At 36.6% G+C, this 24819-nt stretch overlaps 2 protein-coding genes across 2 annotated transcripts; both read right to left on the bottom strand.

Moving 5' to 3' along the window:
- Positions 1 to 3700: 3700 nt before the first annotated feature.
- Positions 3701 to 8304, bottom strand: LOC142965780 (sialic acid-binding Ig-like lectin 13). Its single transcript, XM_076106863.1, has 8 exons — positions 8259 to 8304; positions 7525 to 7872; positions 7067 to 7375; positions 6316 to 6579; positions 5579 to 5887; positions 4867 to 4948; positions 4180 to 4282; positions 3701 to 4006 (listed from the first exon to the last, which is right to left on the bottom strand). The coding sequence occupies exons 1-8, from the start codon at positions 8302 to 8304 to the stop codon at positions 3701 to 3703; spliced, it is 1767 nt and encodes a 588-aa protein (XP_075962978.1).
- Positions 8305 to 11026: 2722 nt separating this feature from the next.
- On the bottom strand, positions 11027 to 21573 carry LOC142965649 (B-cell receptor CD22-like). The gene is made up of 11 exons (XM_076106690.1): positions 21528 to 21573; positions 20792 to 21139; positions 20334 to 20642; positions 19288 to 19551; positions 18496 to 18759; positions 17699 to 17962; positions 14222 to 14347; positions 13614 to 13850; positions 13032 to 13157; positions 12473 to 12663; positions 11027 to 11098 (listed from the first exon to the last, which is right to left on the bottom strand). The coding sequence occupies exons 1-11, from the start codon at positions 21571 to 21573 to the stop codon at positions 11027 to 11029; spliced, it is 2247 nt and encodes a 748-aa protein (XP_075962805.1).
- Between the last annotated feature and the right edge of the window lie 3246 nt (positions 21574 to 24819).

Genomic DNA, 24819 nt, shown 5'->3' with positions numbered 1-24819 from the left:
TGCATTTTTCTACTTGGACCCTATTTTCTAATGTTTTTGTGTCTAAGTTACTAATTTAGACAACAATTTTTTTTAATTTTGGGATAACGCTGCAGGCGGCATCCGCTAAACAGGCTACAATGTAATCGCTCTTGGCAATTTCGCACCATCAACGTGCATCAAATAGAAGTGCTTGTTTTTGCTACTGACAGACTACGATTGTTATAATAAGTATGTGTACAGAAGATTGCAAAGCCCTCTGAGGCAAACATGTGATTTGTGATTTTGGGCTGTACAAATGAATTGAACATGAGTTGAATAAGTGTCTGACAACATTATGGAAAGGACCCAACAGAGGAATAAAACGGTTTTCTTTACCTTTTGCCTGATCCAGTCTGTTTTGTTATTGTGCCGTGGCAATGGCGGTGTTGTCAGAGTTTGCTGTGTTGGAGTACAGAAAAGCGTAACTTAGTCTTGTGTAGTAGATTTTCAATGTCATGGCTGAAAATGTATCTGATTTTAACAATGTACGTGCGAAGGGAGATTTCATAATGAGGCTTCTCCTCGAGCGAGACTTAGACAAAGTGGAAAATGTGTTTTTCAAAAAAATCATGTCAGGCAGACTTAGTGGTTAGTGGAAAAATTGAAGAGTGAATGGAGATGGATGTCTCTAGCAAGTTTTGTGCGAATCAGACAAAGCTGACCTTTAATTATCGCGTCCCCATCAGGCTGATCGGGTCATATTTCTTTGGCAACACTTGCACACAACTTCTAATCATTGGGGAACATTGCATGTGTCTACAATGTACCACCTCACGGGAATTTGCACAAACATTTCTGAAGAAAAATAATATTAAATCAGCACAAAACCCCTTGAACTCCTAATAACGGCTAAGATCTCCACTGACCAGGAATTGATGTTTTTTTTTTACCCCTTTTGAACATTTTGATCAATGACAAAACGTTGTGTCACTTTAATAAGTAATTTATTTCATTTGAAACGTGTACAGTCCTTGTTCAACAGATAAGCTTGAAAAAAAACCCTCAGAACTGGTTTTATTTAACACCATTATCTATGTTTACACAAGAATATAAACTTCACTTGTGCAGTCATTTTCTGGTGATTTCTCTCAAATGATTATATCTGGAGACGACTGAGGCAACTCTACCATCTTTGTCTGGAGCTGCTCGGCATCCGGTCCTCACCTCTCAAGCCGCCTGAAGGGGCCCTTTCAGCACAGAATTCGGGGTATCTGCATTCTTCAGTGGGTCAGTCTGATCCCACTCAGCATAGATCTTCCCTAGCCAGTCCAGGTAGGCCTGAAGTGGATCCTGAAAGTGTGCAGTAGAGACCTGGTTGTATTTGCTCCAGCTCCCTGTCCCTCATTTCCCCCACCTAATGTGAGGTTATTACCCAACAAAGCAGATAAAGGAAGAAATAACTATTAACTAACACTAGATGGCAGCGTGTTCATTTGTTGTAACTCTGAGCAGGAGAGGGTCTATTTTTCTGTAACGTCATCAACTTTGCTGATGGGTTATTTCTACTTACTAAAAAAATATTTTAGTTTGTCATACTTGGTAACATTTCGTCTGTCATTGCCAGAACATGATGCTTTTTTAATCCAGATGTAGAAGATGAAAATATTATAAAATGGAAAGACAGGAGGCTAAACTCTCTTTATTCATTTATCTTCTTTGTATTTACAAAGCTTTTATAAACTAATATGTTCAATGGTAACAATGTCCAAAATCTCAATCGAATGTCGGCTTAAAGGTTTCGCCTTTGAATATAATTAATTTCTTCCTTTCTACTTTTAAAATTGTTTATTAGTCTAAAGTTTTTTGAATTTTACGTTATTTTCAAAAGTTATTTTGATGATTTGATGTGTCATATAAGACGTTGTGATGACTTACATTTTCTTCAGGTCTTTTGAGCAGATGGATAAAAGATGTGTAGAGAAGTCAAGTTCCTTAAAGGTTGTGCTGCTTTTTTATAACAACCTGCAAGACTTGAAAATGAGGAAGTCACTAAATTGCACATGCGTGTGACAATGAAATGTACTTATTTATCAGAAATGATTACTTACTTTTTGTTACTTTAAACACATTAATCATGTAAAACTTTATTCTAAAATCTCTTGCAGCTGACGGTGTTTTCTGCTCCTCTCTGTGGCAGTAGGAGCTCTGGTGGCAGTAACCCCTTAAAGGAGTGTCAGGTGAGGTCACTAAAGTGCCAAAACTGTTGTCTCAGTGTAAGAAATGCAAGGATTCCTTCAGTGATTTTCATCCCAGAAATTCACATTTAGGGCTAATATTTAATCGGCTAAAATCAAGAAAAGTTAAATGGTCTCATGCAACATGACCACAGCCATTGGGTACCTGGTATTTGGGTACCTAAAATACAGTATATTATGTAAAGCAACTTGGACAAAGTAATAACTAAGATGTATTAATTACAAACAATCTGCAAATCACAGTTAGACAGTATTCCCACTAAGAGTTACACATTTATTCAAATTTCCACCTTTTAAATCTTACAGCTTAATTTGACTGAAAACTCTTTAAACTGGCAAAGAAGTCTGGATTAAAAAGATGATAATACACTTGCATGATCAACCTATCATTATCAAAAAGAAAGAATATGCAAATTATGCAGTTATGCTGCTGTAAAAAAACGCTCAACACATTCCTCACATCTCTTAGAAATTACAATTCAGAAGTCTTGTGGTGTTACAAGACACTCCGATAATGTCTGAACATTCATGAGGACATCTTATGAACACATACAATCTGAAAGATACAATAGGACTGTAGGGGATGACAGAGAGACACGGCGCAACGCGTCACTCTCTGAAAACAATCGGCGCCACAATATGCAACCAATGGCTGAAAAATACTAACAAACTGCCTGTAGTTAGCTAAAAACTTTACACTTTAGCATGTCAAAGGATGATTCTGCACTCTGTGTCTAGCAGTTAATAACTAAAATGATGATGGGATGGGACAAGTTAGCGAGCTAATGTTAGCTATATGTTAGCAAGCTACTGTAGTTAGCTAAGGCACTTGCAGACATAAAACTGCATAACTTTTTTCTGATGAATCAACATTCCACTGAAATAGAAGTTGCATTCTTTCAACATTTTTAGCATTACATACAGAAAAATAGTTAGCCTAAAACTGACTTTTGGACAAAATGCTTGTTGCGCATGCTAACAATGTTAGACATACTGAGTGCCAGGATCCCAGTTTTCCCTTTTTCCTGCTGATGCCTCATGTTTTATTGCCTGTATCCTCAGTTTTTCAGCTTATAAAACTATAGTTATGGGTTCTGTACTCTGTTGGTAGTGCATCCCATCACTCAGCAACTTTTAGGCATTTTTCTGTTGTTTGCAAGCAGACAAAAGGTGACAAGGCGGCACCTTCACACAATACAAAGTCATTGGAGAGCGAGGAATTGTTTTCTCCTCCGGTGTGAGCAGGACTTAACTGCACTCTGTCTCTGACTCTGCTGCTTTGTTGAATAAGAAGACTCTGTGTTTCTTTAATTTGTCCATTTTGTAAGAGGTGTTACTTAGTTTGCAGTGTTATTTTACATAAGTGAGCCCTTCATGTATGTACACGTAGGGACAAAACACTGACAATATAATGTGAACCAATATAATCATTACCAGAAACGCGACTGCAAAAATCCATAGAAATTAAACAGTTTCAGCAAATATTATTGTTGCATCATATTTTGGTCTCTAAAATTAACCTGGGCATATTCAGTACACACTGTCTTCTTTGCATCTTTTCCAGTCACGATCTTGTCGTATAGACTCTCCATCTCCAGTGCGTTCCTCACATGATTTCTGGACACGCCTCCCTCCATGCACCTCTCCTCCTCCAGATAGGAGCCAGTAGACGGATTCCTGCCCCCAGAGCGTTCTCCCTTCTTCATCTTGCTCTTACTCCTCCAAATCACACTAGAGTAAAGCACATCACTGCCCTCCTCATTCTTCTCCTCTGAGCTTTTACATGGAACCTGTTGATGTCCGAGATGAGTATTTGGCATATTTGACTTTCTCATCATGTTGGCGTTGACATAGATATCCTCCTCTGTTGTGATAATTGCCTGAAATAAATTGAAAAAAAACAGTCAGTGGTACAGATATTCTGTTAGATTATTCTTGTCCCAAATTAGGAAACAGTCCGTACCTTATTTCCTGTTTCACCTGTAAGGCCTTGGCTCATCACAGCTGAGCTGGTGTCACCTGTGCACTGACTCTTTGTAGAGTTACGGCAGACAGTCCTCTGAGCCCTAGAAAATAGGACAGCAGGACGCTCCATTCAACTTACATGAACATATTCATTACAAGTTTAGATGTCAACCTGCTTATGTATTAGTTGACAGAATGAAGACGTGCGATCAGTGAGACAAACTCTAATAGGCACATCTGGAATAGCCTAAATTATAAGATTTGCTACACAGGTGAATATATAGCGCTGATGAAATACAGAGCTGATCATTGTCTATAAATACTTAGATTTTCAAAGAAACATGAGACTCCTGATAGATGTAAAGAGGCCAAATTCTCTGTCCAAAAACATCTTAAAACACACGATTTGCATCGGCAAAGAACAATACCAGTCACTGTAACACTTGTTAGCCACTGTGACTTTACATACTTTAAATTGAAGTTCTTTTTAACAAAAATGTGTTCATTATTTTGTGAATTTATAATAAATTGAAAGTGAAACACTGGTTTCGGACAGGAGTTAGTCCACTCACAGAGCGGTGAGACTATATAGAGTCATTATTTATACTAAAGTTGAATTAACAACGATAACCTTGATGCGCAGAGGTAGTCGGAAACATTCATGGTGTCCCAAGCTGTTACCTACCTGATAGCAAACAGTAGAGCACATATCAGCGCTGCTGTTAGAACACCAACTGTGACGATGAAGAATGTTGACGTAACTCGACCTGAACAATCAGTTTGAGAGAGAACGGAATATTGTGAAGGTTAGTCAGAAGCATTAATATACTATTTTTGATGAAGTACATTTGGACGCACGTGAAGACTGATGTGTTGTTTTAAACACAAAAGCTTAATTATAATGGCTCTGTTTTGAGGTATTACATCATGTATAATGTAGTTTATAAAAGTATTATAGAAGAGTATATTTAATGAATATAAAATCCAAGAAATAGCTTAAGTGAATAATTTCCAGTATTTTTGTTATTTTAGCATTTATTTTGTTTTAGATTCATCATTATTTAGTCTTAGTAGTATCAGTGTAGGTTGAAACAGACTGTGATGTTGTTGTAAATGCTTGACTGTTATTTATAATAAATGTGTTTGTTTTTCTGTTGTGCAAATCTATCACAGACTTGATGGATCAATATTCTAGAAGCTGAAACCAAGAGTGAGTCATGCCCCCTCCACTACAAGGCAGTCAGTCTAAAATTCTACAAATCAAAAACACTAAATAGAGGTATTATATATAACAGATATAGAGAATGTGGCACTGGGTTCCAGATCAAGTTAATTTCAAGTAATCCTGATAGTTTCCAACTTTTCATTAAGACTTGTTTTCAGCACAGAATACAGACCTTGACTTGATGTCTGAGCTTCAAGGCTGTTGACACAAAATCTTTGAGTAGCAGATCCCAGAGAGTTGGAGCTGCGGCAGAGCAAGGTGGAAAGATCCCTCTCCTGTGGTCCGTTCACAGTGATGATGCTCCACAGACCTGTGTCATTTAGAGGCTCATTGCTTATAACAAACTTGTCAGAGTGATTGACAGGTGACCCATCCAAATACCAGAGTAAAGTGGGAGAAGGATTTCCCACAGTCCTGCAGGAACAGTTGAGCTGGTCTGCAGCTTTGATGCAGTCAGATGAGGACAGGATCTGAGGTGCAACTGCAATGCATTTAGAGAAGACAGACAAGTTTAGTCTCAAGTAATTTAGGTTCGGTTAGTTTTACCTGTAAGTTAACTAGTAACATTTGTTCATTTGCCTATGTATTTATATCATTTTGCCACATTTTGTCTTCTATACCGATGAGGGGCTCCGGTAACATTAACTCAATTTGGCAAATTTATATAAAACAAATAGTAAAAAATATATATATATATATTATATTAATTAGAAAGCGATCACAGCATTGACTGGGAATGGGTCAGAGTCAGTGGCAGGAAGCCAAATAAATAAGTAGATCAAATTGAGAGCTTTATGGATAAAACATTTGATGGATAGATTAATAACTTCATAACTGTCGAATCGTTTTCAATCAATTTCCTGAAATATGGCTTTAAGTAACATAAAACCTTTAAAATGTGATCCTTACATTGAACATCTATTTGACTGAGGTTGGATCGTCCAGCTCCAATAATATTTTCTGTCTTGCAGAAAAACGGACTGTCGTCTTTAGATGCTTTAATGTTTAAAACAGCTCCGGTCCCCATTAAAGCCTCCTGACCTCCATCAGCTCTGTACCAGGTGTAGCTCTTTACTGCTGGGTTAGCAGTACTGCTGCATGTCAGAGTCACATTACTGCCCTCTGGTACTGGACCAGAGGGACGGACTGACACTGATGTGTCTTTGGGTGAATCTATTTAAATGGATGTTGCTGTTTCCCGAAGTGACAATTTTGACCTTTAACCTGGAGCTGCAACTAACTATTATTTTCATTATCAATTAATCTGTAAATTACGATCAATCATTAATGGTTCAGTAAAATGTAGGAAAACTGTGAAAAATGCCTGTCACAATTTTTTAGGGGCTGAGGAGGCGTCTTCAAATAACTTTCCGTTCGACCAACAGTCCAAATACTAAAGACATTCAATTTATAGTAATATAAAAGAGACAAAAGAAGAAAATCCTTGAGTTTGAGATCAGGAAACATTTTTACCATCAGTCGCATTAAATCTATTAATCCCTGATCAAAATTTTTGACAATTATCATTCTGTCACATGATTAATGGATTAATAAACTAATTATTTCAGCCCTAATTTAACAAAAGTCTAAAAAGCTAAGAGACAAGATCATTTCAATAAAAATATCTATAATTACAACGAATGAGGATCAATGAACTCACATGAGATATCAGCTGTTAAACTTGTAACAGCTGACTCAGTGCTGCCATCTTGTTGGTTGTAGGAGGCCGTACAGGAGATTGTCTTTCCATGATGGTTTTGAGAGGCAGTGAAGGTCACAACAGAGGTCTTGACTTTAGTTTTGTCCTGATTCTCCTGCAGTGTCTCCACACTCTCACCCAGGTCGGGGGTCCATGTCACAGTTGGAGGATGAGACAGACAGGGAGCTGGAGCAGAGCACGTCAACCTCACTGAGGTTCCCTCCTTCACCTTCAGTGCTGACGGAGTCAGAGTCGGTCTGGGAGGAACATCTGGTGAGAAGGTACATTTGAACCAGTCACTAAACAATCAGTTCTCCATTTTGTTTACTATTTGCCAAATGCAATGAATGCAAAACAAGGTCAGAGCAGTTCTACAAGAGAAATGAATGAGTGAAATGTAAGTAGACAGACTTTAATACCTGTGAATGAAATAGAGATTTGATCAGCAAAATTCCACTTCAGGTCATTGTCACATTCCAGCCTGAAGAAATAATTATTGCTGTTAGCAGGTTGCATGTTGTTCAGGGTTGTGGTGCAGTCTTTTCTTGTCAAGTCTCCTCTCAGTTCTCCATTTGTTGAACTTGTTAGTGGATTACTGCTGTTAAACACAGTCTTCTTATCAATCATCCATATTGCTCTACATGTGTTATCTAAGTTTGATTTGTATTGGTCCACTATCTCAAAGGAGCAGGGGATGGTCACACAGGATCCTCTAAGAACCTCTATAGTCTGCGGCATAGACGCCTTAAACTCTCCACACAGGGCACCTGAAACACAAGAAACACATCTTGAATAAGAACAAGTGAATAATACTTTACAGTCATGAGGATTCTTTACTGTTTGGTTGCCTGTATCTTACCACTATACATTATTCTTAGAATAATCCAAAATGATGACTGTAAAGATTCTGCTTTGTCCCCACAGTGTTTATTTTTCTCGATGTTTAGATTAAATAAATTATTCAGCCATCAGATTAAAGTTTTAAGGAAAAGGCAGCAGAACAGTTTTGTAGCTCACTGTGTTCTTCATTTGCTGCAGCATGTATTACAGATACTGTTGTACTGTGGTGTGAATACTTGACTAACATTGTGTAGTGATAGTTTTTGATAGTTTTTGTACTCATTGATCCAATTATGAATGAACTTCAACTCACCTTGCAGCAGAGAACCAACGAGAAGGAGAGTCAGAGCTGCAGACATCTTTGTGTGTCAGGAGAGGCAGAAACTCTGGAGATTACACATGAAACAATTCACATGTTTACAGCATTTCATCCCTAATTAACGATTTAAAGATTATTTAAGATTTTTAAAGGAAGGTTTATTAATGAGGCAACTATTGAATGCAATATTTGCAGAGGTTGCTGAAGGTGAAATGTTTTGCTGAGCCTGTATTTGTTTTAGATCTTTATCAATGTGAAGACTGTGTGATTCTGAGACAATGAAACTCAACTGAATTAAATTATGTTAGGTGTGTCAACACAATCACACAATTGAACAATTAAATTAAACATTACTCATTTTAAATTATTTTTTTACAAATTTGCCAGGCTTTTATGAAAGCTGCTGATGGAGATATTCAACAAAGGAGTAATACTGGTTTAGTGTTTCTACTGAGTGTGAGAGAAAAACACATACTTGTTTGTTATGCTTTAATATTCAGTTCATCATGCAACAACATGCTGCTATTTATAACTTGTAAAACTTGTAAGAAGAAATGATGATGAAATGGAAAAACAGGAAGGTAATTGCTGAACGCAAAACCGACAAACAAACAGTTTATTTTATTTATTTCTTTAAATACTAACAGAGTTATTGTTTTCGGCAAATATTTTCAACAGTAACAATGTCCAAAACCACAACCAAATGACGGATTAAAAGTTTCAAAGTTTTGCCCCCTTAGACAAATTTATTTTCATTTTTACTTTTGAAATGATTCATTGTTCTAAAGTATATTTACTCAATGTTTACGTTTTTAGTATTTAGTATTTTACTTGAAATCAGTTTTGATGATTTATATGTGTCATAAAAAGATATGATGACTTACATTGTCTTCAGGTCTTTCGTGCAGATAGATGGAAGATGTGTAGAGAAGTGAAGTTCCTTAAAAGTTGTGCTGCTTTTTCAAACAGCAAGACTTGAAAATGAGGAAGTCACTAAAGGGCGCATGTGTGACAATGAAATGTACTTATTTATCAGAAATGATTTTAGACTGTCCCACATTTGTTCTAAACCGAGCTTTTACTTTACCCACATATATATTCTTTTTTTATCCAAATATTGAGTCTTTTTGCCTGAAATGAAACAAAATCTTTGCATTACCAACCTGGTAAAGGGAATTTCTGCAAATGATTAAGACACAACAAAAACCTATAATGAGCCTTTATTGTCAAAGCAATTTGCACAGATATTAACAAATAATAACATCTTCAAACTATATAATGAAATTACACCAATTAGACTGGATAGTATAATCTACCAGTACATCTGGATGGAGAAGGCGATGACATAATACTCAATTAACTTTCCCATGATAATTAACATAATCATAAAACAGTAGAGAGATCTTGCAGCTATGTAAGTTATTACATTGCTTTAAAAAAATATGGTGATAGCAAATTCATCCTCAGTCAAATTCAATTCAACACTTTGGTCTCATGTGATTTCATGCAACACTTAATGAAAGCATGTAAAAAAAGTAAAGCTGTATCCAAGAGAACATCAGTAATATAAAGTTAAAGATAATACAGGACTGTTAATTATTCTCATGTATGAGAGGGAAACAGTGACACAACATGTTATGATGTGAAACAGTCAAACTCAACAGCTCTACATGAACCTCAGAATGTGAGAGAAGAGCTCACTCAGTTCAGTCGTTTGCTGTGTTGATGACATACATGGTCGCTATGTACTGTACCTTTAAGAGACAAAATACACCTGGAAATATAATACAGCACAATAAAAAACACCCCCAAAAACTACACCAAAAACAAAAACACCACCAACTCAAAAGTGACCACAAAGTAAACTGAATACCTCTGTGATCCAGTTTCAGTGATAATTTAACAGTATAGCCCCACAGAGCTAGTATCTCTAGTAGTTATTGCAGTGCTATGTTGCATTGCTTTGTGTATCTGCTCATGTTACTGTGTTATTGTGTACTGTGATTACACTAAAACGTAAATATATGCTATGTTGGAGTACCTGTCGAAGTGTAATACATTCCAAGAAATATTACTGTGTAGTCGCCGAATAATCATCAGGGCACTTAGTGGACGATGTCAGCGTCATTTTGTAATGACTCTACACTACTGAGACTGGTCTGTTTGATCCAATGCTATGTAAACCGTGTTCTCTTCATTTGGCTTCACGTTCTTTCTTTATTTCCTATGAAGACAATCCTTAGAAGGAGATGTATATCTCCTCAGTCAAAATGTATTTTCTGTTCTTTATAAAACATGTACTACTCTTGATCAACAAAACCTCAAACATTTAAGAAAGTATTTAAATGACATTGTTTGAAGCCCAACCCCCCGTAGGATATTGATTTAATAGCTCTCATATCACTAATCACACGTTTGTCTCAATAAATGAAATACAGAAATCCTTCAGTAACGTTATTGGATGATTATGAAGATCAGTGGATGTTTTCAGAGTCATCTTGAAGTTTGGGCAATGACATCATACTCTGGAGATCTGTCTCTGGGATCCAATGACATGTAAGTTTGGTCCACTTCTTTTGGCTTCACTCTCTTTCTGGATTTCCTTTGAGGACAACAAAGAAAAATCCATATATGTAAATAAATACATATTTTGTTTTCTAAAAGCAGCACTGCTCGTCCATCAACAGAGCTTTCATTACAAAAAGTGCAATCCAGTGAAATCACATACCAAAGGAACGCCATGCAGACTGTGTACAAGACGTTCACACTGAGAGATACACCAGCAACAGCCAAGAGAAGAACTCCACTGTACGGTCCACAATGTTGATCTGAACCTGTCATAAGAAATAACACAACACTCTACACATCATATCCCTGTTCAAGTGTTACATTCATTCAACAGTGGTTCAGTGGCTGTGTTTTAGCCTCACATCCCCATTTATGCCACAGGGCAGCTGTGAATACTTCAGCCAGGATACTTCAAGGTTTTAATCAGGTGTTGCAACTCAAAAGTCCACTTGAGTTTGGTTAATAGAAAGACACGTAATTTCTGACATAGAAACAGAGTGGTGAAAAGAAGTGAAAAATGTTATATTCTTCATTAATGAATATCATAATCATATAATTTGTAGATCAATATACATGATACATACCTTGAACATCTATGTGAATGATGCCGGAACGTCCAGCTCCAATATTATTTTCTGTCTTGCAGAAAAAAGTACTGTCGTCTTTAGATGCTTTAATGTTTAAAACAGCTCCGGTCCCAATAAAAGTCTCCTGACCTCCATCAGCTCTGTACCAGGTGTAGTTCTTTACTGCTGGGTTAGCAGTACTGCTGCATGTCAGAGTCACAATACTGCCCTCTGGTACTGGACCAGAGGGACGGACTGACACTGTGGTGTTTTGGGGTGAATCTGAAAAATGAATATATAATTTGTATAATTTATAGATGTAAAATAATCTGACATTGTATTGAAACAAAGGCAGATTATGTTGAGAGAGAGAGAGAGAGAGAGAGAGAGCACACACTTCTGCCTTTCATGAAACCTCAATTTCGAGCTCTCCCACTGGAATTTCATGGAGTTAACAACAGTACATTTAAATGGATGTTGCTGTTTCCCGAAGTGACAATTTTGACCTTTAACCTGGAGCTGCAACTAACTATTATTTTCATTATCAATTATCTGTAAATTACTTTTTTACGATCAATCCATTAATGGTTCAGTAAAATGTAGGAAAACTGTGAATAAATGCCTGTCACAATTTTTTAGCGGCAGAGGAGGCGTCTTCAAATAACCTTCCGTTCAACCAAATCCCCAAATACTAAAGACATTCAATTTATAATAATATAAAAGAGACAAAAGAAGAGAATCCTTGAATTTGAGATCAGTAAATATTTTTACCATCAATCACATTAAAACTATTAATCCCTTCTAAAAATTGTTGACAATTATTATTCTGTCACATGATTAATGGATTAATCGACTCATTATTTCAGCCCTGATTTAAACTAAGTCAAAAAGGTAAAAGACAAGATCATTTCAATTAATATATCTATATTACGATGAATGAGGATAAATGAACTCACATGAGATATCAGCTGTTAAACTTGTAACAGCTGACTCAGTGCTGCCATCTTGTTTGTTGTAGGAGGCCGTACAGGAGATTGTCTTTCCATGATGGAGTTGAGAGGCAGTGAAGGTCACAACAGAGGTCTTGACTTTAGTTTTGTTCTGATTCTCCTGCAGTGTCTCCACACTCTCACCCAGGTCGGGGGTCCATGTCACAGTTGGAGGATGAGACAGACAGGGAGCTGGAGCAGAGCACGTCAACCTCACTGAGGTTCCCTCCTTCACCTTCAGTGCTGACGGAGTCAAAGTCGGTCTGGGAGGATCATCTGGTGAGAAGGTACATTTGAACCAATCACTAAACAATCAGTTCTCCATTTTGTTTACTATTTGACAAATGCAATGAATGCAAAACAAGGTCAGAGCAGTTCTACAAGAGAAATGAATGAGTGAAATGTAAGTAAACAGACTTTAATACCTGTGAATGAAATAGAGATTTGATCAGCAAAATTCCACTTCAGATCTTTACATTCCAGCCTGAAGAAATAGTTATTGCTGTTATCAGGTTGCATGTTGTTCAGGGTTGTGGTGCAGTCTTTACTTCTCAAGTCTCCTCTCAGTTCTCCATTATTTGTACTTGTTAGTGGATTACTGCTGTTAAACACAGTCCTCTGATCAATTTTCCATATTGCTCTACATGTGTTATCTAAGTTTGATTCATATCTGTCGTCTATCTCAAAGGAGCAGGGGATGGTCATACAGGATCCTCTAAGAACCTCTATAGTCTGCGGCATAGACACCTTAAACTCTTCACACAGGGCACCTGAAACACAAGAAACACATCTTGAATAAGAACAAGTGAATAATACTTTACAGTCATGAGGATTTTTTACTGTTTGGTTGCCTGTATCTTACCACTATACATTATTCTTAGAATAATCCAGTAATGACGACTGTAAAGATTCTGCTTTGTTCCCACAGTGTTTATTTTTCTATATGTTTAGATTAAATAAATTTACCATCAATCACATTAAAACTATTAATCCCTGATCAAAATTGTTGACATTTATTATTCTGTCACATGATTAATGGATAAATCGACTATTTATTTCAGCCCTGATTCAAACTAAGGCAAAGGAAGCAAAGAGACAAGATCATTTCAATTAAAATATCTATAATTACAATGAATGAGGATAAATGAACTCACATGAGATATCAGCTGTTAAACTTGTAACAGCTGACTCAGTGCTGCCATCTTGTTTGTTGTAGGAGGCCGTACAGGAGATTGTCTCTCCATGATGGTTTTGAGAGGCAGTGAAGGTCACAACAGAGGTCTTGACTTTAGTTTTGTCCTGATTCTCCTGCAGTGTCTCCACACTCTCACCCAGGACGGGGGTCCATGTCACAGTTGGAGGATGAGACAGACAGGGAGCTGGAGCAGAGCACGTCAACCTCACTGAGGTTCCCTCCTTCACCTTCAGTGCTGACGGAGTCAGAGTCGGTCTGGGAGGATCATCTGGTGAGAAGGTACATTTGAACCAGTCACTAAACAATCAGTTCTCCATTTTGTTTACTATTTGCCAAATGCAATAAATGCAAAACAAGGTCAGAGCAGTTCTACAAGAGAAATGAATGAGTGAAATGTAAGTAGACAGACTTTAATACCTGTGAATGAAATAGAGATTTGATTTAAAAGAAAATCATAATTCAGGCCTTCACATTCCAGCCTGAAGAAATAGCTATTGGTGTTAGCAGGTTGCATGTTGTTCAGGGTTGTGGTGCAGTCTTTTCTTGTCAAGTCTCCTCTCAGTTCTCCATTTGTTGAACTTGTTAGTGGATTACTGCTGTCAAACACAGTCCTCTGATCAATCATCCATATTGCTCTACATGTGTTATCTAAGTGTGATTTGTATTGGTCCTCTATCTCAAAGGAGCAGGGGATGGTCACACAGGATCCTCTAAGAACCTCTATAGTCTGCGGCATAGACGCCTTAAACTCTCCACACAGGGCACCTGAAACACAAGAAACACATCTTGAATAAGAACAAGTGAATAATACTTTACAGTCATGAGGATTCTTTACTGTTTGGTTGCCTGTATCTTACCACTATACCTTATTCTTAGAATAATCCAAAATGATGAATGTAAATATTCTGCTTTGTTCCCACAGTGTTTATTTTTCTCGATGTTAAGATTAAATAAATTATTCAGCCATCAGATTAAAGTTTTAAGAAAAAGGAAGCAGAACAGTTTTGTAGCTCACTGTGTTCTTCATTTGCTGCAGCATGTATTACAGATACTGTTGTACTGCAGTGTGAATACTTGGCTAACATTGTGTAGTTATAGTTTTTGATCATTTTTAATACTCAATGATTCAATTGTGAATGAACTTCAGCTCACCTTGCAGCAGAGAACCAATGAGAAGGAGAGTCAGAGCTGCAGACATCTTTGTGTGTCAGGAGAGGCAGAAACTCTGGAGATTACACATGAAACAATTCACTTGTTGAGAGCATTTCATCCCTAATTAACGATTTAAAGATTATTTAAGATTTTTAAAGGAAGATTTATTAATGAGGCAACTATTGAATGCAATATTTGCAGAGGTTGCTGAAGGTGAAATGTTTTGCTGAGCCTGTATTTGTTTTAGATTTGATTTTGTATGTGATTCTGAGCGACTGAAACTCAACTGAATTAAATTACTTTAGGTGTGTCAACACAATCACACAATTGAACAATTCAATTCTTATTTTTTTACAAATTTGCCAGGCTTTTATGAAACCTAGTGATGGAGATATTCAACAAAAGAGTAATACTGGTTTAGTGTTTCTACTTAGTGTGAGAGAAAAACAAATACTTGTTTGTTATGCTTTAATATTCAGTTTATCACTGAAACAACAAGCTGCTATTTATAACTTGTAAAACTTGTAAGAAGAAATGATGATGAAATGGAAAAACAGGAAGATAATTGCTGAACGCAAAACCGACAAACAAACAGTTTATTTTATTTATTTCTTTAAATACTAACAGAGTTATTGTTTTCGGCAAATATTTTCAACAGTAACAATGTCCAAAACCACAACCAAATGACGGATTCAAAGTTTAAAAGTTTTGCCCCCTTAGACAAATTTATTTTCATTTTTACTTTTGAAATGATTCATTGTTCTAAAGTATATTTACACAATGTTTACGTTTTTAGGATTTAGTATTTTACTTGAAATCAGTTTTAATGATTTATATTTTAATAAAAGATATGATGACTTACATTGTCTTCAGGTCTTTCGTGCAGATAGATGGAAGATATGTAGAGAAGTGAAGTTCCTTAAAAGTTGTGCTGCTTTTTTAAACAACAGCAAGACTTGAAAATGAGGAAGTCACTAAAGGGCGAATGTGTGACAATGAAATGTACTTATTTATCAGAAATGATTTTAGACTGTCCCACATTTGTTCTAAATCGAGCTTTTACTTTACCCACATATATATTCTTTTTTTATCCAAATATTGAGTCTTTTTGCCTGAAATGAAACAAAATCTTTGCATTACCAACCTGGTAAAGGGAATTTCTGCAAATGATTAAGACACAACAAAAACCTATAATGAGCCTTTATTGTCAAAGCAATTTGCACAGATATTAACAAATAATAACATCTTCAAACTATATAATGAAATTACACCAATTAGACTGGATAGTATAATCTACCAGTACATCTGGATGGAGAAGGCGATGACATAATACTCAATTAACTTTCCCATGATAATTAACATAATCATAAAACAGTAGAGAGATCTTGCAGCTATGTAAGTTATTACATTGCTTTAAAAAAATATGGTGATAGCAAATTCATCCTCAGTCAAATTCAATTCAACACTTTGGTCTCATGTGATTTCATGCAACACTTAATGAAAGCATGTAAAAAAAGTAAAGCTGTATCCAAGAGAACATCAGTAATATAAAGTTAAAGATAATACAGGACTGTTAATTATTCTCATGTATGAGAGGGAAACAGTGACACAACATGTTATGATGTGAAACAGTCAAACTCAACAGCTCTACATGAACCTCAGAATGTGAGAGAAGAGCTCACTCAGTTCAGTCGTTTGCTGTGTTGATGACATACATGGTCCCTATGTACTGTACCTTTAAGAGACAAAATACACCTGGAAATATAATACAGCACAATACAAAACCACCCCCAAAAACTACACCAAAAACAAAAACACCACCAACTCAAAAGTGACCACAAAGTAAACTGAATACCTCTGTGATCCAGTTTCAGTGATAATTTAACAGTATAGCCCCACAGAGCTAGTATCTCTAGTACTAATTGCAGTGCTATGTTGCATTGCTTTGTGTATCTGCTCATGTTACTGTGTTATTGTGTACTGTGATTACACTAAAACGTAAATATATGCTATGTTGGAGTACCTGTCGAAGTGTAATACATTCCAAGAAATATTTCTGTGTCGTCGCCGAATAATCATCAGGGCACTTAGTGGACGATGTCAGCGTCATTTTGTAATGACTCTACACTACTGAGACTGGTCTGTTTGATCCAATGCTATGTAAACCGTGTTCTCTTCATTTGGCTTCACGTTCTTTCTTTATTTCCTATGAAGACAATCCTTAGAAGGAGATGTATATCTCCTCAGTCAAAATGTATTTTCTGTTCTTATTTGATGATTATGAAGATCAGTGGATGTTTACAGAGTCATCTTGAAGTTTGGGCAATGACATCATACTCTGGAGATCTGTCTCTGGGATCCAATGACATGTAAGTTTGGTCCACTTCTTTTGGCTTCACTCTCTTTCTGGATTTCCTTTGAGGACAACAAAGAACAATCCATATATGTAAATAAATACATATTTTGTTTTCTAAAAGCAGCACTGCTCGTCCATCAACAGAGCTTTCATTACAAAAAGTGCAATCCAGTGAAATCACATACCAAAGGAACACCATGCAGACTGTGTACAAGACGTTCACGCTGAGAGATACACCAGCAACAGCCAAGAGAAGAACTCCACTGTACGGTCCACAATGTTGATCTGAACCTGTCATAAGAAATAACACAACACTCTACACATCATATCCCTGTTCAAGTGTTACATTCATTCAACAGTGGTTCAGTGGCTGTGTTTTAGCCTCACATCCCCATTTATGCCACAGGGCAGCTGTGAATACTTCAGCCAGGATACTTCAAGGTTTTAATCAGGTGTTGCAACCCAAAGTTCACTTGAGTTTGGTAAATAGAAAGACACGTCATTTCTGACATAGAAACAGAGTGGTGAAAAGAAGTGAAAAATGTTATATTCTTCATTAATGAATATCATAATCATAGAATTTGTAGATCAATTTACATGATACATACCTTGAACATCTATGTGAATGATGCCGGAACGTCCATCTCCAATATTATTGTCTGCCTTGCAGAAAAAATAACTGTCGTCTTTAGATGCTTTAATGTTTAAAACAGCTCCGGTCCCAATAAAAGTCTCCTGTGCTCCATCAGCTCTGTACCAGGTGTAGCTCTTTACTGCTGGGTTAGCAGTACTGCTGCATGTCAGAGTCACAGTCCGTCCCTCTGGTACTGGACCAGAGGGACGGACTGACACTGATGTGTCTTTGGGTGAATCTGAAAAATGAAGAATATAAATTATTGGTATATGTTATGTTGTCTCTTGTAAGTTCTAAAATATACGTATTGTAATAAAGACAGATCAAGTATGCTGACACCATTATTTTACAGTGTATCCAAAAACTATTGTTTTGTCCTGTCTGGCTTTGTAAGACTCTTGGGCAGAGAGATAGTTTGCAACTCTTCCTTTCTCAAATAGAGTTCAAAGTGCAAATACCTGTATGAATACAACATGGGAACTAGTATTTATTTTTAATTGTAACTAGTACTTAACAAGTTTCCACCAGTAAATGATTGACTGGCCAGTAGTAACGTGTGGAAAATTGAAGGCTAAAAAGGATAAACTAGTAGCGTTGAATGCAAAAGTGTCCTTCTGATAAAAACACACGGGGCGTAAAAGTTGAAAATGTTCACATCCTAAACATAGTGGCTTTAAACATCTAAATAAACCATTTAATTACTGAATATGTTAACTAAATCAGATGTTCAGGACATATAGAACAAGATCAGTTAGAAAATTTGATACATACACTGAACATCTATTTGTTTGTTGGTGGATCGTCCAGCTCCAATTTTATTTAATGTCTTGCAGAAAAAATAACTGTTGACATGAGATGCTTTAATGTTTATAACAGCTCCGGTCCCAATAAAAGTCTCCTGACCTCCATCAGCTCTGTACCAGGTGTAGCTCTTTACTGCTGGGTTAGCAGTACTGCTGCATGTCAGAGTCACAGTCCGTCCCTCTGGTACTGGACCAGAGGGACGGACTGACACTGATGTGTCTTTGGGTGAATCTGAAAAATGAAGAATATAAATTATTGGTATATGTTATGTTGTCTCTTGTAAGTTCTAAAATATACGTATTGTAATAAAGACAGATCAAGTATGCTGACACCATTATTTTACAGTGCATCCAAAAAATATTGTTTTGTCCTGTCTGACTTTGTAAGACTCTTGGGCAGAGAGATAGTTTGCAACTCTTCCTTTCTCAAATAGAGTTCAAAGTGCAAATACCTGTATGAATACAACATGGGAACTAGTATTTATTTTTAATTGTAACTAGTACTTAACAAGTTTCCACCAGTAAACGATTGACTGGCCAGTGGTAACGTGTGGAAAATTGAAGGCTAAAAAGGATAAACTAGTAGCGTTGAATGCAAAAGTGTCCTTCTGATAAAAACACACGGGGCGTAAAAGTTGAAAATGTTCACATCCTAAACATAGTGGCTTTAAACATCTAAATAAACCATTTAATTACTGAATATGTTAACTAAATCAGATGTTCAGGACATATAGAACAAGATCAGTTAGTTGATACATACACTGAACATCTATTTGTTTGTTGGTGGATCGTCCAGCTCCAATATTATTTTCTGCCTTGCAGAAAAAAGGACTGTCGTCTTTAAATGCTTTAATGTTTAAAACAGCTCCGGTCCCAATAAAAGTCTCCTGACCTCCATCAGCTCTGTACCAGGTGTAGCTCTTTACTGCTGGGTTAGCAGTACTGCTGCATGTCAGAGTCACAGTCCGTCCCTCTGGTACTGGACCAGAGGGACGGACTGACACTGATGTGTCTTTGGGTGAATCTGAAAAATGAAGAATAAATAATTTGTATAATTTATAGATGTAATATAGATTATGTCAAACTTCTTCTTGTAAAGTTTGAGTGCTGACACCTTTTTGAAAAATTGTCTCTTCTTTTTCTTGTTCTTGGGGATCCTACCCACTGCACTTTGATTACTCAGCACGAGATAAAGCTTGATGCAGAATCATTGGAGAGAGAGCGAGAGAGCACAGTTCTGCCTTTTGTAAACTGACTTGCTTCATCATGGAATAACCCACTGAAGGCTGCAGACAACCTTAACGTTCACTTCATTTGTGCTGCTCAAGTCTAATTTAAAGCTCTCCTACTGCTGTTTCTGCACTTCCACCCAGCTGTGTTGAAGCCTATACTAATTAATATGCTAATTGTAAAGCATAAACAAGATTTTAGAGTTCTGGAAAATATATGATGTTGGCAATAGTTTTCTCCACTGCACTTCAGAAGGAAGTATTGGGACAATTCTTCACAATTCAGTTTTGATCCTGGAGCACATTTGAATGAAGGTCATGTAATGTAAGAAAACTCTGAAAAATATCCGTCAGAATTTTCCAGAGGCTGAGAAGAAGTCTTCAAATTAATCAATTGCATTAAAACTATTAATCCTTTATCCAAATTGTTGACAGTTATTGTTTTGTCAGTTGACTAATGGATTAACCGACTAATTATTTCAGCCCTGATTCAAACTAAATCAAGGAAGCTATAAGAGACAAGATCATTTCAATTAATATATCTATAATTACAATGAATGAGGATAAATGAACTCACATGAGATATGAGCTGTTAAACTTGTAACAGCTGACTCAGTGCTGCCATCTTGTTTGTTGTAGGAGGCCATACAGGAGATTGTCTTTCCATGATGGTTTTGAGAGGCAGTGAAGGTCACAACAGAGGTCTTGACTTTAGTTTTGTCCTGATTCTCCTGCAGTGTCTCCACACTCTCACCCAGGTCGGGGGTCCATGTCACAGTTGGAGGATGAGACAGACAGGGAGCTGGAGCAGAGCACGTCAACCTCACTGAGGTTCCCTCCTTCACCTTCAGTGCTGACGGAGTCAGAGTCGGTCTGGGAGGATCATCTGGTGAGAAGGTACATTTGAACCTGTCACTAAACAATCAGTTCTCCATTTTGTTTACTGTTTGCCAAATGCAATGAATGCAAAACAAGGTCAGAGCAGTTCTACAACAGAAATGAATGAGTGAAATGTAAGTAGACAGACTTTAATACCTGTGACTGAAATAGAGATTTGATCATTAAATATATATCTCAGGCCATTGTCACATTCCAGCCTGAAGAAATAGTTATTGCCGTTATCAGGTTGCATGTTGTTCAGGGTTGTGGTGCAGTCTTTTTTTGTCAAGTCTCCTCTCAGTTCTCTATTATTTGTACTTGTTTGTGGATTACTGCTGTTAAACACAGTCCTCTGATCAATCATCCATATTGCTCTACATGTGTTATCTAAGTGTGATTTGTATTGGTCCACTACGTCAAAGGAGCAGGGGATGGTCACACAGGATCCTCTAAGAACCTCTATAGTCTGCGGCATAGACGCCTTAAACTCTCCACACAGGGCACCTGAAACACAAGAAACACATCTTGAATAAGAACAAGTGAATAATACTTTACAGTCATGAGGATGTTTTACTGTTTGGTTGCCTGTATCTTACCACTATACATTATTCTTAGAATAATCCAAAATGATGACTGTAAAAATGTTGCTTTGTTCCCACAGTGTTTATTTTTCTCGATGTTTAGATTAAATAAATTATTCAGCCATCAGATTAAAGTTTTAAGAAAAAGGAAGCAGAACAGTTTTGTAGCTCACTGTGTTCTTCATTTGCTGCAGCATGTATTACAGATACTGTTGTACTGTGGTGTGAATACTTGACTAACATTGTGTAGTTATAGTTTTTGATCATTTTTGATACTCAATGATTCAATATGTGAATGAACTTCAGCTCACCTTGCAGCAGAGAACCAATGAGAAGGAGAGTCAGAGCTGCAGACATCTTTGTGTGTCAGGAGAGGCAGAAACTCTGGAGATTACACATGAAACAATTCACATGTTTACAGCATTTCATCCCTAATTAACGATTTAAAGATTATTTAAGATTTTTAAAGGAAGATTTATTAATGAGGCAACTATTGAATGCAATATTTGCAGAGGTTGCTGAAGGTGAAATGTTTTGCTGAGCCTGTATTTGTTTTAGATTTGATTTTGTATGTGATTCTGAGCTACTGAAACTCAACTGAATTAAATTACTTTAGGTGTGTCAACACAATCACACAATTGAACAATTCAATTATTATTTTTTTACAAATTTGCCAGGCTTTTATGAAACCTGGTGATGGAGATATTCAACAAAAGAGTAATACTGGTTTAGTGTTTCTACTGAGTGTGAGATAAAAACAAAGAATTGTTTGTTATGCTTTAATATTCAGTTTATCACTGAAACAACAAGCTGCTATTTATAACTTGTAAAACTTGTAAGAAGAAATGATGATGAAATGGAAAAACAGGAAGAAAATTGCTGAAAGCAAAACCGACAAACAAACAGTTTATTTTATTTATGTCTTTAAATACTAACAGAGTTATTGTTTTAGGCAAATATTTTCCCTAATTAATGATTTAAAGATTATCTAAGATTTTTAGAGTAAGGTTTATTAATGAGGCAACTATTGAATGCAATATTTGCAGAGGCTGCTGGTGGAGAAATGTTTTGCTGAGCCTGTATTTGTTTTAGATCGTTATCAATGTGAAGGTTCAGAAGAGGACTGTATGTGATTCTGAGACAATGAAACTCAACTGAATCCAACAGAATTAAATTACTTTAGGTGTGTCAACATTTCACACAATTGAACAATTAAATTAAACATTACTAATTTTAAAAAGCATTTATTGCAAATTTGCCAGGCTTTTATGAAACAAAAGAGTAATACTGGTTTAGTGTTTCTAGTGTGAGAGAAAAACAAATAATTGTTTTTCATGCTTCATTATATTCTGTTTATCACTGAAACAACATGCTGCTCATTTTACCAAGACTATGAAGGTGAAATGATGATGAAATGGAAAAACAGGATGGTAATTGCTAAAAGCAAAACCGACGAACAAACAGTTTATTTTATTTTTGTCTTTAAATGTATTTACAGAGCTTTTGTTTTAGGCAAATATAGTCAACAGTAACAATGTCCAAAACCACAACCAAATGACGGCTTAAAAGTTTCAAAGTTGTGAATAGAAGTTTTGTCACCTTTCACAATGTTCTTTTTCTGTCTATCTTTGAAATGAATCCAAATTCTAGTGACTATTTTACTTGAAATCAGTTTTGATGATTTGATGTGTCATATTAGAAGATATGATGACTTTCATTTTGTTCAGCTCTTTCGAGCAGATAGATGGAAGATGTGTAGAGAAGTGAAGTTCCTTAAAAGTTGTGCTGCTTTTTTAAACAACCTGCAAGACTTGAAAATGAGGAAATCACTCAAGTGCGCATGTGTGACAATGAAATAATCGTGTAATCGTGTACAACTTTATTCTGAAATCTCTTGCTGTTTAAAATCTACAGACTGGCCAATAAATCTGAATTAAGGAGGTGATAAGATACAGTCAATCAACTTTTATGTAATAATTGTAAATTCAACAAGCAAAGTATCACAGACCAAGTTGGCATTTTTCACCCCATACAATATGTATTTGAGTCCTTTCAAACCATCATAAACTGTTTCAAACCCATGAGAATGATGTAAATTCCAGACTAGCCGGCTGTGCTTTTCAGTCAGGAATAGTGGTGACTGATTGGCTTCATCAACATTTCTATATCCGGGTCACATCCAACCAAAGAATCCCCTGGCCCTACTGGACCATCACAAGCCGACCACAGCTACATCTACAGTCATATTGAGGAGATCAGGAAAGGTCATTTTAATGAACAATGAAGCCTCAATCGAGATGTGCTCTCACCTCAAGTCCCTGTGTTCCTTGTCGCCACACCTCCTGCCATAATCGCCCTCCATTAAGTACTAATTTCTTCTTTATGCTGGATCACATTTCATTCCACCCTTTGATCGTCCACAACCGTATATAACCCATCCAGTCCCAACCCTAAGTCATTCATCCCCTCTTAAACTGCCATTTCAATGAACTGATTTGCATACTTAAATGGTCTGGACTTTATTAGTGAAGACAGTGAAATGCATTTAATTCATTCTGGCTCCCGAAAATACATAATTAAAAAACATGACCTCAAAGAAGAAGTCATAAGCCGGGTGGGATACCGCTTTTACACAACTCGGCAGAGGAAATGGTTAATCTATGATAAATCTATTTCCTGTAAATTACAGATCAGATAAACGCTGAATCAGCATTTCAAACGGATGTGAACAAGCAACAGCCAGATACACAAGACCCAGAGGAAACTGCAATCACACTCTGCTATACAAAAAATAAAGATGTAATTTACAATGAATTTAAAATGGAAGAGAATTTGATCAAATAGTACCAAGAATGTAAGGAAGCCTTAATGTAACTTTGCATTTTTCTACTTGGACCCTACTTTCTAATGTTTTTGTGTCTAAGTTACTAATTTAGACAACAATTTTTTTTTATTTTGGGATAACGCTGCAGGCGGCATCCGCTAAACAGGCTACAATGTAATCGCTCTTGGCAATTTCGCACCATCAACGTGCATCAAATAGAAGTGCTTGTTTTTGCTACTGACAGACTACGATTGTTATAATAAGTATGTGTACAGAGGATTGCAAAGCCCTCTGAGGCAAACATGTGATTTGTGATTTTGGGCTGTACAAATGAATTGAACATGAGTTGAATAAGTGTCTGACAACATTATGGAAAGGACCCAACAGAGGAATAAAACGGTTTTCTTTACCTTTTGCCTGATCCAGTCTGTTTTGTTATTGTGCCGTGGCAATGGCGGTGTTGTCAGAGTTTGCTGTGTTGGAGTACAGAAAAGCGTAACTTAGTCTTGTGTAGTAGATTTTCAATGTCATGGCTGAAAATGTGTCTGATTTTAACAATGTACGTGCGAAGAGAGATTTCATAATGAGGCTTCTCCTCGAGCGAGACTTAGACAAAGTGGAAAATGTGTTTTTCAAAAAAATCATGTCAGGCAGACTTAGTGGTTAGTGGAAAAATTGAAGAGTGAATGGAGATGGATGTCTCTAGTAGGTTTTGTGCGAATCAGACAAAGCTGACCTTTAATTATCGCGTCCCCATCAGGCTGATCGGGTCATATTTC

This window comes from Anarhichas minor, unplaced genomic scaffold, assembly GCF_050575085.1.
Source record: "Anarhichas minor isolate MPS153535 unplaced genomic scaffold, ASM5057508v1 ptg000035l, whole genome shotgun sequence".
NCBI classification, from domain to species: Eukaryota; Metazoa; Chordata; class Actinopteri; order Perciformes; family Anarhichadidae; genus Anarhichas; species Anarhichas minor.
This window is presented reverse-complemented; position numbering and strand designations above follow the sequence as displayed.

Excerpts from the sequence above, each read along its gene's own strand:
- LOC142965780 (XM_076106863.1), bottom strand. The coding sequence starts at position 8,304 with ATGTCTGCAGCTCTGACTCTCCTTCTCGTTGGTTCTCTGCTGCAAG. Across the intron at positions 6,580-7,066 it reads TTTAACAGCTGATATCTCAT|ATTCACCCAAAGACACATCA; the intron begins GTGAGTTCATTG and ends CCATTTAAATAG. Across the intron at positions 4,283-4,866 it reads GCTCTACTGTTTGCTATCAG|GGCTCAGAGGACTGTCTGCC; the intron begins GTAGGTAACAGC and ends CCTATTTTCTAG.
- LOC142965649 (XM_076106690.1), bottom strand. The coding sequence starts at position 21,573 with ATGTCTGCAGCTCTGACTCTCCTTCTCATTGGTTCTCTGCTGCAAG. Across the intron at positions 14,348-17,698 it reads CATTCACATAGATGTTCAAG|GTGCCCTGTGTGGAGAGTTT; the intron begins GTATGTATCATG and ends CTTGTGTTTCAG. Across the intron at positions 12,664-13,031 it reads ATCAAACTTAGATAACACAT|ATGATCCTCCCAGACCGACT; the intron begins GTAGAGCAATAT and ends CCTTCTCACCAG.